Source organism: Monomorium pharaonis, chromosome 9 (assembly GCF_013373865.1).
Source record: "Monomorium pharaonis isolate MP-MQ-018 chromosome 9, ASM1337386v2, whole genome shotgun sequence".
NCBI classification, from domain to species: Eukaryota; Metazoa; Arthropoda; class Insecta; order Hymenoptera; family Formicidae; genus Monomorium; species Monomorium pharaonis.
The window spans coordinates 14,001,062-14,016,716 of NC_050475.1; the positions used below are offsets into that span (position 1 = coordinate 14,001,062).

The following is a 15,655-nucleotide window of genomic DNA, read 5'->3' on the forward strand; positions in this document are numbered from 1 at the left end:
GAAACATCGATTCTAAAGTATGTAATTGCCGGTCAAGAAATTGTTCGAGTTCGTGATATAAAGGTGAATCAATCGCATCATATTATCCCATTCCTGGCGTAAGCGTGAATCGAGAAATTTAACGGCTAGAAACACGGAAAGATCCTCGCTACTCGTAAATGGTCGTCCGTTACTCTCTAGGGAGTTATTTGTGACCTTGAGGCAATGGAAGATTTTTCGCAGTTCCGTCACTGACCCGTTTTTCATTCGCGTCAGCGAGGTATCGAAGGATCAGAAAAATGCGCGAACAAAGAAAGAAGATTGAATTCTCCTTACAAAGCAATGAAGCACGTTAAACCAGTCAGTTAATCCTTTAAAACAAGCGTTTGACGTTTGTTTACAGGCGGCAAGGAGCATCGATTGGACCAAAGCATATATCGAGAGTCCTTTTACTTAATTATTATATGCTCAATCCGCATGTTTCCTTCGATTCTTCGTTCTCAAACATGTTTTTCTTCTTTTTGCATTTATTAATATTGTTACGAGCCAAATTTCCCCATTCGACTTTGTATCCGACCTATGTAAGCCGCAATTAAGCATTCGGCGAAATATAAAATGTAGCAAAATAATAAGATCGCGCAACGCCGAGCACGGCAATGAAAAACAAGCGCAATGGTCCAATTAGAGCCGGATAAGCAGAATTCGGCCACAGCAGCCTTGCTGAATAAAAAGAACGTTGGCAAGGATGCGTCTTAACTCAGAAAACTAGGACTCAACCATGATCATTCTGTCGCGTAACTCTGTCGCGTAATACTGTTGTAAAGTTAATCAATCGCATGAAGTTAATCTGTGAAATAAAGTGTCTATACTACCTAAAACATGAGTGCCTTATTAAAAACCCTAGCCCCTGAGAACGCGAAACCAAATAAATTAAATAAGGCAGAGGTTGAGAACAATTTATTCAACATAATTATAAGCAATAACAAAAGGTCAGTGGTGCAAGGATCCGGACGGAGGACAGACCCCTACGTGCATGGAGCGACACGACAATATTTTATTACCTTTTCATAATTTCTTTATATTCTTATTTTTTAAGTTTTTTTTTCTTCGTAATTGAATCTAATAATTATTTTCAAAACATGTCTCACAAAAATATAAATTGCAATGTTTACAGAATTTTCTTGTTCTTACTGTATATGTTTTTGTTGAACAATATTTTTGTGAGCTAATTGACTCGGTTTCATGTTCTTTCATATTCTTAAAGTAAAGTGAGAACAAGAAAATTACGTAAACATTGCAATTCACTTTGTGAGACATGTTTCGAAAATACTTATTAATTTCAATTACAAAAAAAACTTTTTTAAAGTAAAAAATAAAAATATAAAAAATTATTTAAAAAATAAATGACAAAATAAAAAAATAAGATTGTCAATAATTGTCCACTACCTATTTCACGCGGTAAGAATAAGTAAATCTGACATGGAGTCATTGACAAAAGACGATTTAAAAGTCAGATATGTCATAAATTTTAAATTATAATTATTTCCTGAATTGTATGTACGTACACACACTCGCACACAATGTACATAGTTGCTTTTGTACTTCCCAGTCACATTAGTACATGGAAATATAAAAAAAACTACTTATAGTTTCTAGACTATTATAGTTTCCGTCAATTTTAGCTGTCGTACTGGAAGCATCATATTAGATTTCACTTTTTAAGTTACAAACTAATATGGTCAAACGTTTCTAATTAATAAGCATTAGTAACTCGAATTACGATTAAATAAAAAAATCGTAAAAAATGGGCATTTCTAAAATTTCGGACCTTTAGGCGCCATATTAAATCCGTCATGTTAAAAAAAAATTTGCGCTGCAATGTCTTCAAGTACAACTAAAAAGTGTACGCTTTATGCAGTTCCGATCCCAATTCAAACCCGTTGCAATAAAGAAAATCCTCTTAAAAAGTTTACAAAAAAAAATCGTAACTTAAAAAAAAGTCAATGCTCAAAAACTTAATGTTCTTAACTTATTTTTCCATTTTTCTCGGCGGCATTCGAAAGAGCACACTCAAAATCTTCTAAAAAAGTACTCTTGGATAAAAAGTTTGTCCGTTTTATAAAGTCTATACCGTCAAAATTTATAAAAAAATCTTGTGCATTTGAGCGTCAAAAAGTTAAACAGCCTAGCGAAATAAGCATGTAAAATCTGTGAGACTGTCCCGATTGCACACATAAACGATCAGACACAATTCTAATTGAATACAATCCTTATCAGACACATAGCGTTTGAATCGGACACATAATTGCACACGGACTCGATTGCGCACCGACCCGTTTGCACACGGACCCAATTGTACACGGACCCGTTTGCACACGGACCCGATTGTACACGATTCCGCATTGCAAATAATACATGGGTTAGCGACTTGGATGGAGTGGGTGAGGGCGGGGCACCGAATGCCCCCTTGCACCCTCCCCCCGCGCGCAAAGCATTCTTTGCATCACATAGGTTTGCGACTTTCTAAGCAAACTGGCGAATATGTAACGGGTAGTTTGGATAAGCTAAAAATTATAATTTTAACTCAGAACATCTCAATATTAGCTCAGCATTCCCAGATAGCACAAAATATTTATAAAATATTTATAATAAATATTTTGTAAATATTTTTATGTCCGAGTTTACCAGGTACAAAAAAAATAACGATATTTATACTATTATTATCAAAGAATATCAAAAATATTTCGAGTTTATATACCATAAATATTTTTCAGTACATTTTAAAAATATATTCTATAGACTGTTAATAATAATTTGATAATAATAAGGGAAGGTTGACCGGAAATGTGAAAAGAAGATATCATGGTAATAATTAAAAGAGAGGGAGAATCTATAGAGGATTATAAGGAGATTACGTTTATCCTTTCAGGGGCGGTGGGAAATATACTTCCCATTATATATATATATATATATATATATATATATATATATATATATATATATAATTATCTAGTAGACAAACATTATTTGTAGACTTAAAAGCAGCATTCAATGCAGTCTATAGGGAGACACTATGTAAGATGATGTATGAGAGAGAGATTAGAGAAGGTTTAGTTAGGAGGATAGAAAAACTAATGAGAGAGAGACAAAGAATAGGGTAAGAATAGGAGAGCAAGTCAGTGAGAAGTTTTGGAGGCGAGGAAGGTTAGATACGGGTGCCTGCTTAGTTCTTACTATTTAGTATTTAGTATTTACTATTTAGTATTTTAACCGCGGATCTAGAAAAAGAAGATTAAATGAGAAGAAATAAGGCTGGGCGATAAAAAAATGTATTTTCTCACATATGTCGACAACATAGTACTGATGACGGAGGAGAAAGGGGAAATAAGAAGTATGTTAACAAAGCTAAGAAATTATTTACAAAGAGATTGATGATGAACACAAAAATGATAAAGATAATAAGGTTTAGGAGAGATAAGGATAGGACACAGAGAATTGATTGGAGATAGAAAAAGATTGAGAAGGTTAGAAAATTTACATACTTAGGCGTAATAAAGAAAAATGAGAATCAAAAGGTGCACGTGAAAAGAATGGTGAGGAAGGCAATGGCAATAATCGGGCAAACGTGGGGGATAGGACGGCGGAGGTTTGAAGGAGACTAAGAAAGAAGATTATGGTTATTCGACAGGTTAGTTTGGCCACTGGTGGCATATGGAATGTAGATTTGGAGATGAAAATAAAAAGAGAAAGTAGAAAACTTACAAAAAAATACATCTAAAATGGATGCTAAGGGTAAAGAGAAGGAGACGCTGGGTTATCTGATAAAACAGGAACTAAAAAGGGTAAAGTTTCAGATGAAAACAGGAAAGAGGATGCTTTAAGAAGAGATTGAAAGAGGGAGGGGGCAAGCTGGCGAAAAAGTGTCTGGAAGAGGTAAAAGAAAGCAGCTAAGGAAAGAATGACTAAAAGATGGCAGGAAGAAAAAAAAGGAGTTTTTTAGGATTAGGGAAGATAGAAGAAATGGAGAAGAGAAGAGAAGAGAAACAGCTGGTTTAAGATAATGGAAGAAAAGAGAGACAAAAGAAGAAAGGATAGGAGAGAATAACGGAATCAAGATATAACAGGTGATATAAATAGATAAAAATAGAGAGAATCACAGAATATTTGAGAAGAGTAGGGAAAGAATATAGATGGAAAAGGGCAAGATTAGAGAATAAAATAGGGGAAAGAAAATATTGAGAGCAGGAAGAGAGAAAGTTGTGTAGATTATGCAAAAGGGATAAGAGGAGACATGAGAGCACGCATGGAAAAAGTGTAGAGATTGGGGAAAAGAAGAAGGAGAGAATTGGTAGGAAATTGTAGGTAGAATATTGGGTAAGAATGGAGAGAGAGAATGATAGATAAGGAGGATTGAGGAGAGAAGAGAAGAAAAGAGAGGATGGAGAAGGGCAGCAAAAAAGGTATGGTGGTGGAAGAGAGGATTGGGGAAGGGAAGAAAGAGAGGGTAACAAGAAGAAAGAGTGAGAGTGAAAGAAGAAAATGGGTAAAAAAGTAATATAAAAAATAATTAAAATTTTTTTAAATTTTAGATGTTTTTTGGTTGTTGTTCTTATGTTTATTAATGTTTTTAAATATAAGGCAAGAAGAAGTGGAAGTCCCAGCAGGAGAAAAGGGTGTGCATGCAACACAAGCGAGGTGGATGCCTGAGCGTTGACAGACGCTCACACAGAGTAGAATTTGAAATCATATGCTAAGCTAATTTAGATGTATATAAGGCATAATGCAACGTAGGTTAAGATTAGATATAAGACTGTAATATAAAACAATGTTAAGATTTTAACCCTAAGATTGTAACCCTAAGAGAAATAATAAATTATCTATCTATTCAGAAACTATAGAATTCTTTGAGAACTATAAAAAAATACAATGATAGTTCATTTTCTTAAACTTACAGTGTCATGGAAAATTAGCACTTCAGATTTTTAAATTATTTTTTTAAATTAATTCGGTAGAACTATTATTATAAACTATCAGGAACTGTAGAACTACTGTAAAACAAGCTAGAACTTCTAAGAAATAATTGATTTCTACGATTCAGAGTGCTGCGTGAACTTAGTGCACCATATTTTTAAATTCAATTTTTTTATATTTATTCAACGGAATTCTAAAAAATTATTACAGAGAACTCTAAAACTATTCAAAAGAATACTAGAATTCTAAAGAAATTTTAAAATGTTTAAATATGGTGTATTAAGCTCACGAGAGTTCAAAGTAGTGCATTATGGTGCAGCGTCACTAGTAATTTTTCTTCACTGTGTTACACCACTTAAAGAAATTGAGCAAAAACATATGTCATACAGGATATTCTAGAAAATATTTATGTTAAGTATGGTTGGTATAAATCAAAAACATAACCTCTAAAAAAAATTTTAATTAAAAAAATTTCTAATCTTTATTTTTGTCAAAAATTTTTTGGAAAATTGTCTCATTGATATTCATAACGTATACTTTCTTCATCAAAATCAAATCGTTTTTGAGAAAATTAACTTTTTCAAATTTTTCTATCTCCTAAAACAATGGAAATAATAAGTTATTATTTAAGGAAATTTTATATCACATTGATGTAAACTTATGGTATGAATTTGAACCCAATATCCGCGGGGGTAAATTTTACATGCTTATTCCGTTAAGAATTTTGTAAAATTCAAAGTTTTATGACTACCGTAATTTTAAAAGTAAATTCTAAGAAAAATTTTCTCCGTATATCTACGATCACGTGAAATGTATGTCACATATTACGATAAAATCTCATACAATATTACCAATCGTTTAAAGGTGAAATAGGATTGCCTTGCCACTGCGTTATTGCTTCCTTCATTTCCACCGCGCTCATTCGATATTCCCCCTTTGAGGTAAAAGCATCCCGCAGCAGAGAGAAGAAGCATGTATGAGTTTCCTGCATCAATTCTGCCCCGTTGTTAATGTCTATACCTTCATTGGACGGTACAATCATCTTTGTGTCAGGTATCGATATAACTCTCTCGTCTTCACACCTGCACATTAGTGTTAAATTAAAACTAACATATTTAACATTCATTGTTTCACATATAAACAAGAAATTATTCTTGTTTATACATGATAACGCTCGCTTATATTATACAGGATGAGTCTGATAAAAAATTCACTATGTTTTTCTCGGAAACAATTAAAGATAAAAGAAAACATCTATGAAATTTGTAAAACAAGTGAAGACATATATTCTGATGATCTTGAATAATCTTGAATGTTTTCTTTTCATACCAAAAATAAAAACCAATTTTTTAATAAGTATTCACAGATATTTTTTTTAATGGAAAGAGATACTTTTTAATTACTCTATCGATAATACTCAATGAGCTCAATAATACTTTTATATTAAAAACTTTTATATCAAAGTATTATTTTTGAAAAATCAACCATCGTCGGGATATTAACAAAATTATAAGTCAAAATAAATATTTATAATCGACTTTTTTATTATTATAACAAGTGTTCGAAATGTCCACCTTGTTGATCCAGACATACTGGACTACCTTAGTATTCGGAAAACATGCTTGTATTTCTAACCGTCATACATTTATTTGACAAAAAGTATTTTTTAATTTTTTTTCATGTTTTTTGCAGTAATAAAACATTAGTGGCGAGTTTCTTCACTCTTCCCTAGAGGTAAAAGTCCAAATATGTTAAATCGCAGAAAATAAGGGTCCACCTCTACCATCTCTATCTATTTGGAAACATTATATTAAGCTTTCGTCTAGTATTTATTCTAAAGTGAGGTAGCGCACCATCTAGCTGTAGCCACATTCGAATCCTATCTCTCAGTGAAATATCTTGCATTGAATTTGGAAACTCTTCGATAAGAAAGCGAACAAATCTCTTAGTTGTTAGAAATTCTTAAAAAAAGAATGCTCGAATTAAATAAACACCAATCATTTCTATCCAAAACATATTTATCATATAATCTATAGTTTTCATCCTGTGTGGACTTTCGCTCCAATAACGCCAATTGTGTTTATTAATGGTTCCATTACTTTTAATCCCTTTGCTGTGGATGACACATACATATACATATGCGCAAAAATTAGACATGCCACCAGTGTAGATGACATATATGTGCATCTTAAAACAAAGAAAGTTAAACTACCAGTATTTTTATAATTGCAAGTATTCCAAGATTTTTGGGGTCGCTGAATTCGAATTTAAGATCTAAATTGTAAAATTCAAAATGACAAATCTAATATGGAAGTTTTCAAAAATAGTCAGATTTTCTTCAAACCGAGTTTCTCTATGTTTTTGGGTCACTAAATCTAAATTTTATGTCAAAATTACAAAATTAAAAATGGCAGATCCAATATGGCGCACCAAAGTTTTTAAAAATAATCAGATTTTCTTAAAAATGAGTATTCCATCGGATTTTTGAGTTGCTAAATCTGTATTTAGTACTTGATTTTGAGAAATAGTGTTAAGTTAAAATTCTTTTTATAAATGCTTTTAAAAAATAATTTCTATCTGCTCTTTGCCGAACCCATATTAAATTCGCTATTATAAATTATAAAATTGTGATCTCAAACAAATTCCTGAAAATCCCAAGTTTCTCTAGTAATAAACAACCTGCTTCAATTATTGTTCCTAGATAACACAAAGATGAACAGAAATTCCTAAAGAAGTCATTTTAATAAATACTTGGAGAAGTAGAAAAATGAATACATAAAGAATTCTTGAGGAATTAGCCACAATGAGTTCACATTGAAGTATTCCTTAAGAGTTTATTGCAATGAATACCTCGCGATTTATTATTTGGTATACTTTGAGTATTTATCAGAAATTACGCGAGTGTTTGGAAAATCTCAATTACATTTTTATAATTATATATCGCTTAATAAATGCTAATTTATACTTTTATACACGAAATGCGCTATATATAATTATCAAAACAATATATTAACAAATATGTATGCATAAACAAGAAGTGTTCATGGATCATCATGGGGCGTTAGGATGCGTACGGTTTTCGAAGTCAAGCAACGTTGGCGATGATTAACACTTGGATGGGTGACCGTTTTTTCAGGTATAGAAATTAAACATGCTTTAACAGGTACGACTATGGCTTAGCTGAAACATGGTATAATCTTCTTCCTCTTACAAAATTAATCAGAATTTTTTATTTTTTAAATTTTTCTGAGAAACGTTCCAATATTATAAAAATTGGAACAATTATCAGAAATCTTGAAAATAATTTTTTTAATTCCGTTTGAGATATCTACTTGGAGAAGTTCTAATGAATACTTTAAGAAGTTCTGAGGAATTTCAACAAGTAATTTTATATGAATACTTTAAGAAGTTCTGAGGAATTCTAACAAATAATTCTATATGAATACTTTAAGAAGTCCTGAGGAATTCGAATCATGGTGCATGTAACTTCCTACGTTATTCTTAAAGTATTCTTCTATGAATTCCTCAGGAATTACTGTTCAGAAAGGAAGACTATTTTATTAATTCTTTAAGAAGACACTTTGTTATCTGGGTTAATTACTGGATACAAGTAACTCACTTAACATCATCGAGTATATCGATTCCATCATCAAGTTGGATTGGTAACTGCATCATGTCAATACTGTCTAAATCAAGTTCTTTCTTCGATTCATTTTCTTCCTCTTCCTCAGTCTCGGCCAATATATCTTCGTTAACATCCAAACTTAACTCGGTCTTAACTTTGTCATATTCTATATCTTCGATTTCCTTCTTTATCTCTGCTATACTGGTTATTACTGGTGGTTTATTAGCCTTTTGAGTTACTGGACTTCTGCAAAATGAGAAATACAAAAGAAGTGCAGCAAGAATTATAATCCTGATGATATTTATATAATGGACGTATAACTCTGATAAAAAACTTTCAAAAAATTTTAATAAAATATTAATAACATCTTGTTGAACTGTGCTTTTATTTTCAAATATTTTTAAAAATTTGATATTTTATTTAAAACTTATTATAACCTTGACCACAACATGTCATCAAGGTCACTTCTGAGTGACCTTGAAGAGATTTTAGCCGTTGCTCGTAATTTATTTTAAAGTTTACAACAAAAAAAGTTACACCATTCTTGCCGGTGCGATAATATGTGTATTTATAAGGATCTTGTTTTGTGTGAAAAGTTGAAAAATGATGTGGTACAGCAGAGAACGCGTGGGCGGGGAGGTCCTCTTCCTGCACCCCCTTCTCATAATTTTTCTTAACTCTAGCCCATTTTATGTCGCTATTTGTTTAATCCGAAAACATTGGAAACAAACAGCGTGGAAAGTCGCAAACCTATGTGGTACTGTACAAGCGTGGACGTCGTTTACTTTACGTTTCATAAATACATGATATCAGTGCTTTTCGTAAAGTAAACAACATTCACGCTTGTACAATACTACACAGATTTGCGACTTTCAATGCTGTTTGTTTCCAATGTTTTCGCATTAACCAAATAGCGACATAAAATTGGTGGATTAGAGTTAAGAAAAATTATGGGGAGGGGCTTCGCAAATTAAAAAAGTTTCGTATTTATTAAACTTTTGTGTTAATAATTCTTTGTGTATAACTCAAAAACTAAGGCCGAGCAGCGGTAACATGTATAGGGAAAAGTTGTTCAGAATGATGATCTTGACAACATATTTGAAGGTCATCAAAATCGGTAATCACTATAATAGGAATCACTAATGTAAATAATTACCATTATTAGTTTTAATAAAACGCCATTAATTTGTTATTACGTCTTTTGTTATTGCGTCTTTTATTGTAGTTTTATAAAAAATTTATTACAATTTCAGTAAAATTTCCTTACTCTTCATTAAATAAATAAATATTTATAAATCTTCGTATAAATTTTATTGCTTTCGCATTGAATTCTCATTAAAATGTCATCTATTTTTTATCAAACGCGGAAAATAATCTTTTTAGTAAAATATAATTAAAATTTATAAAAAAATAATCTTTTTAGTAAAATATAATTAAAATTTATAAAAAAATAATCTTTTTAGTAAAATATAATTAAAATTTTGTTAAATTTTAATTATATTTTACTAAAAAGATTATTTTTTTCCGCGTTTGATAAAAAATAGATCACATTTTAATGAGAATTCAATGCAAAAGCAATAAAATTTATACAAAGATTTAAAATTTCAAATCAAAAAGTGACCGAAAAAATCGCCCGTTTCGTAAACATCAAGTTTTGATACAATTTTGGTGGTAAATGATTATATATCATTAAACATTCATTCCCTAAAAATTTCGAATTAAGCATACCTTTTATTGCTGAGATATGAAGGGTTAAAATTGATATTATTCACGAACTTGAAAAAGATACGTTTAATCAAAAAAATCACATAATACTACTTTTGTTAACAATTTTTCGTAGCTCAATAACAGTTATGTAATTTGTAAAATATCTCAGTGAAAAAGCTACCACTACTAAAACTATTAGAAAAATCATAGTAAATACCGCAATATTTCAGAAATTGGTACCTATATTGGAAATATTTGTATAAGGTTATCGGATTTATAAAATACACTGGCGCAAAAAAAACGAAACAAAATTTTTGACCGATTTTTAGGCAATCTTCAAAGTAATGCAACTTTGCAAAAAATTATCCAAATTACATGTACTTTTTTTTAATTAAAGGGCAAAGACTCTACTTTGAGAATCCCTATGCGAAAGTTTGATTTGTTAAGTGCAAACCCTTTGTATCGCATGAAAACCAAACATGTATTTTTTAATTGAAAAAAGCAAAAGTTTGTTATCATTTTGCACAAGTTTCTCGTTAAAATCTTGCTAATATTAATTCAGATTCTTAAAGTTCATTCTTTTTTAAGCAATTAAAAAAAAACATGTTGATACGATGTTTTTTGTTAATTGCACACGAGTTTGAAATTTGCACTGCATTTTAGGGTATTTTAGCAAGTAAATACGGTATTTTTTGAATATCATGAATTTTGAGTATCAATATGATATTGCACATTGATTTTATTGTTGAACTCAATCATACCGCTGTCATCAAAGTGACCCGATCTGCACCACGTGGAGAATGACGATCAAATTTTGTACATCATGTGGCTCTGAAATTCATCGGTGGAAATTTGTGCTTACTGATCTGAATATAATGGATAGCTGATGCACCAATTTCACTGAAGTCAACAGAAGATCACATTCATCTATACTCATAAACCCACACATACACGTAAACATACATATACACATACTCATACATAAAAAGTAAAAGTTCAAATTTTATTTTAAAAAATCAGCCTTTTTAGGGCCATATGATGTACACAATCCGATCGTCATTTTCCACGTGATGCAGATCGGGTCACTTTGATGACGGCGGTATGATTGAGTTAAACACGAATAAAATTAATGTGCAATATCATATTGATACTCAAAATTCATGATAATCAAAAAATACTGTATTTATTCGCTAAAATACCTTAAAATGCAGTGCAAATTTCAAACTAGCGTGCAATCAACAAAAAACATCGTATCGACATGTTTTTTTTTAAATTGCTTAAAAAAGAATGAACTTTAAGAATCTGAATTAATATTAGCAAGATTTTAACGAGAAACTTGTGCAAAATGATAACAAACTTTTACTTTTTTCAATTAAAAAACACATGTTTGGTTTTCATGCAATACAAAAGGTTCGCACTTAACAAATCAAACTTTCGCGTAGAGATTCTCAAAGTAGAGTCTTTGCCCTTTAATTTAAAAAAAGTACATGTAATTTGGATAATTTTTCGCAAAGTTGCATCACTTTGAATATTGCCTAAAAATCGGTCAAAAATTTTGTTTCGTTTTTTCTTTGCGCCAGTGTATAAGACAAGATAAAACCGTGTTGACATAAAATAACATTAATAAAATACTCCCGTATACACATGTACTCGTTCAAAGACCGCAGAGATAAGTATCCGACAGTTAAAAAACACTTTCTTGAAAATTGTAAGTTGACCTCTAAATGACATTCTGACTTAAACGTCGATTTGAGATCACGATAAATTAGTCCTCTAACAGACAAACAAATTTTATCGGAAACATTTTTTTATATGAGAAATAACCTCGAGGTTTTTTGTGTTAAACGGATAAAATGGCATACCCTTCATTGGTGAATAGTGACCAATTTAATCCCTTATATCTTAGTAATAAAAGGTATGCTCAATCTGAAATTTTCAGAGGATTGATATAGAATTATTTACCGCCAAAATTGATGTTCACAAATCGGGCGATTTTAGGCCTGTTTTTACGGTCGCTCTATAGTAAAATGTCAAGTTTAAAGTTAAAACATTTTTTATTAGAACAGCTAATCATAATTACATTTTCTTTTTAGCTACTTGATGCAAATCATACGTCTCAGTAGGTTCCGATTTGACAGGTGTTATTCTATAATCCATTTCCATGACGTTAGATTGTCGATTGTCATCCGTTGTATGAGAATAATCACTATTGTCGCTTTCGGGTTTCACAGAATTGGAGTTCATCAGTTTCGGTGCGGGCGGACACAACAAATTCTGTTCCAATTTAATTTTTTTCTTTGCAGATGTAACCTTCATAGAATTACCAATCGTGAGTCTCTGCTTTTGACCAATTTGCGATCTTTGCGCGAGATCGGCAAGCGCGATTCCCTGAGTATTCAGTTCCGGATGAAGCTGTACATACATACATAGTTTAATTTATATCAATTAAATACATAAATATAATTGTATATTTCAATTGTAATAAAAATTTCTCTTATTTTTAGAATAATGTCTCTTCTAAAATAGGCACTAAAATATTTTTTAATTTTAAAAGAAATTCTTCTGAAAGATATATTCACAAAATATTCTTAAAAATATATTCTAATCTAAAACATAAAAAATCGATTTTTTAACATTTTTTAAACATTCAGTATCTCAAAAATAAGTCCTTAAAAAGTTTTTTATTAATATTTGTAAATACATATAACAAAAATGTATGAATTTTTAAGTTGTAACCCATAAATCGTTTAATGCGTTCTGTCAACTTTAAACACGTTTTTCTCGAAAACCAATAACAATTTTTCAAGCTAGCTTGAAAGTCTGACACAATTCTTCAAAACTGCTAAATATATCAACTACAATTTGTGTATATAGGGTGTTTCTAAAGCATCGGATTTGCTTAGCACTATGCGATAGAGAATGAAAATCTAAGAAAAAATGTCTAATACTATTTTTCGATACGGTAAATAGTTTCACCTCAATTCATCATTATAAGTCAATAAGCGCGGAGGTACAAGAAAAAGTCAGTGATGGAGAATGCGTGAAGTTGATTCCCTGTTATTAAAAATTAAAAAATGTTTTTAATGCTATTAATTAGTAAAAAATTTTTTGGAAGACTACCAAAATTTTCAATAGAACTGTCGGTTACCGAGAAATATTTCCATTTTAACGGGACTTAGAAAATTTTCGAGTTTGTATCTTCAACTAAAGAAATTTTTTATTCCGCAACTTACAGCTTCAAGTGCTAATAATTATCGATAGAATTCTTCAGGCGGCTATCAGAACTGCCAATTACTGAAAAAATTTTTACCGTTATAGGACTTACAAAAATTTGTCTATTGGACAAAGTAAAAAAAAATTCAATGGTTAATAAATTTATTTGTTATAAAACGATAAAACATTATAACAAGTGTTCAAAGTGTTCCACCATTAGCTTCCAAACATTTAATTGCTCTATTTATGACACTTTCTGTGGTCGAATGTGGTGTCGTTGTACGTTATTAAACGCTATTTGAATTTGCTTCTCCAATTCGTTCTGCGTTTCTACGCGATTAAAATATATTTTTTCTTTTTATGCACCCTACAAGAAAAAATCACAAGGATTTCAATCTGGTAATCTTAGTGGCCATTTCCAAAAAAGTGCTTCACGACCCATCCAATTATGTCCATATGTATTATTTAAATATTGCCGGACAGATGCTATTTAATTAAAAAAATAATATTTTATAAAATTAGTATTGATTTTTATTCAGTTTTATTAGGACGGAAAAATTAAAATAAAAAATTAAATAAATTAAATTAAATTAAATTTCTTTAAAATTAAATTTTGCGAAAATACAAACATTAAAATAATAGTAAAGCATCATGTGTCTATTAAAAAGCAAAAGTTTAAAAATTATAGCCGCCTAAAGAATTCTATCGATAATTATCAGCACTCGAAGCTGTAAGCTGCGGAATAAAACATTTCTTTAGTTAAAAATACAAATTCAAAAATTTTCTAAGTCCCGTCAAAATGGAAATATTTCTCGGTAACCGACAGTTCTATTGACAATTTTGGTAACCTTCCAAAGAATTTTATCGATAATTATTAGCATTAGAAGCATTTTTAAATTTTTAATAACAGAGAGTCAACTTCACCGTCACTGACTTTCTCTTGTACCTCCGCGCTTGACTTATTACAATGATGAATTAAGGCTAAAACTATTTACCGCATCGAAAAATAGTATTAAACATTTTTTCTTAGATTTTCATTCTCTATCGCATGGTGCTAAGCAAATCCGATGCTTTAGAAACACCGTATAACATACACATCTTATATAACATCAATACCTTTTTCATAAATACTTAAAACATTTTAAAAATTTTGTTTAAAAATCGATATGTTTCTTACAATCGTGACATTTTAATAATTTACAATATTTTTTATTTATAGTTTAGAGTACAGCCAAATTCCCAATAACTATATTTTAAAATTTTTAATTTTAGTTAAGTTGAAAGGCTGCAATCGTGTCAGTCATCGGCACATGTCTCCTTTATGCTTTGTTTTTAAATTTATGTAACAAAAAATTAATGAACACTTATTGTTAGCCATACAAAAATTTTTAGATATTTATTAAACAACCAAAACAAGCAGATATATAAAAGTGTCCATGCAACAATTTTCTTTTTAAAAATTCTCAGGAATAAGCCTTTTTCGCGCATAAAATACTAGAATAATTTTTGATTTATTAGAATATACAAATAAGATAAGATTAAGATTTATTTTAGTAATTGTAACAAAATGAGATACGTACATCACAACGGGCCCGTCGTTTCTTATGCGCTATTAACATAGCGCGGTAGGTTTCCTCCGTTTGTTCGCGTACGAACAATGGTCTACTAGAAGCATATTCCATTCGCTGTAGGGTGGAAAATACAGGTCGAATCGTATCATCTTCATGATTTAGCTGTAGACCTTTAACTAACAGTCCCTGAAGACTCATGGTAAAACGTCGTTTCCTCTTTTGTTTAGCTCCAGTCATCTGATAAAATGGATAGTTTTCCTCGTTTTCAGACGTCATGTCGGCAGACAATCTCGTGCTGGTCCTAAGCTCTGCCCGAACTGCATTCAGTTCTTCCAAGTAACGCAACTGAGTCTTCTCTTCAACTATTATTATTATTATTATTATTATTACTATTATTATTTAAAAAGTTTCAAATTAACTGTGAGTCACCGCTTTTTTAACGTGTAAAAATTATCTGATGTATTCAAAACTTAAAAAATATATAAATGGGACGTTTCAATCTTTATTCTCTTAATTTTTCTTCAATGTAAACTTTAAAAATGTGAAAATCAAATCTGATCCGAACTCTTCTATACATCATCAAGTTAAG

The 15,655-nt window shown here is 30.7% G+C and overlaps 1 protein-coding gene across 2 annotated transcripts in view; it reads right to left on the minus strand.

Moving 5' to 3' along the window:
• Positions 1-15,655, minus strand: part of LOC105837274 (nuclear factor related to kappa-B-binding protein) — a 107,099-nt gene that overhangs the window by 30,387 nt on the left and 61,057 nt on the right. For both annotated transcript variants that reach the window (XM_036292105.1, XM_036292104.1), the window contains exons 5-8: positions 15,076-15,428; positions 12,363-12,694; positions 8,570-8,821; positions 5,802-6,032 (exon numbers count right to left, since the gene is read on the minus strand). In XM_036292105.1, the coding sequence (XP_036147998.1) occupies positions 5,802-6,032; positions 8,570-8,821; positions 12,363-12,694; positions 15,076-15,428 (1,168 nt within the window). The remainder of the gene's footprint in view (positions 1-5,801; positions 6,033-8,569; positions 8,822-12,362; positions 12,695-15,075; positions 15,429-15,655) is intronic.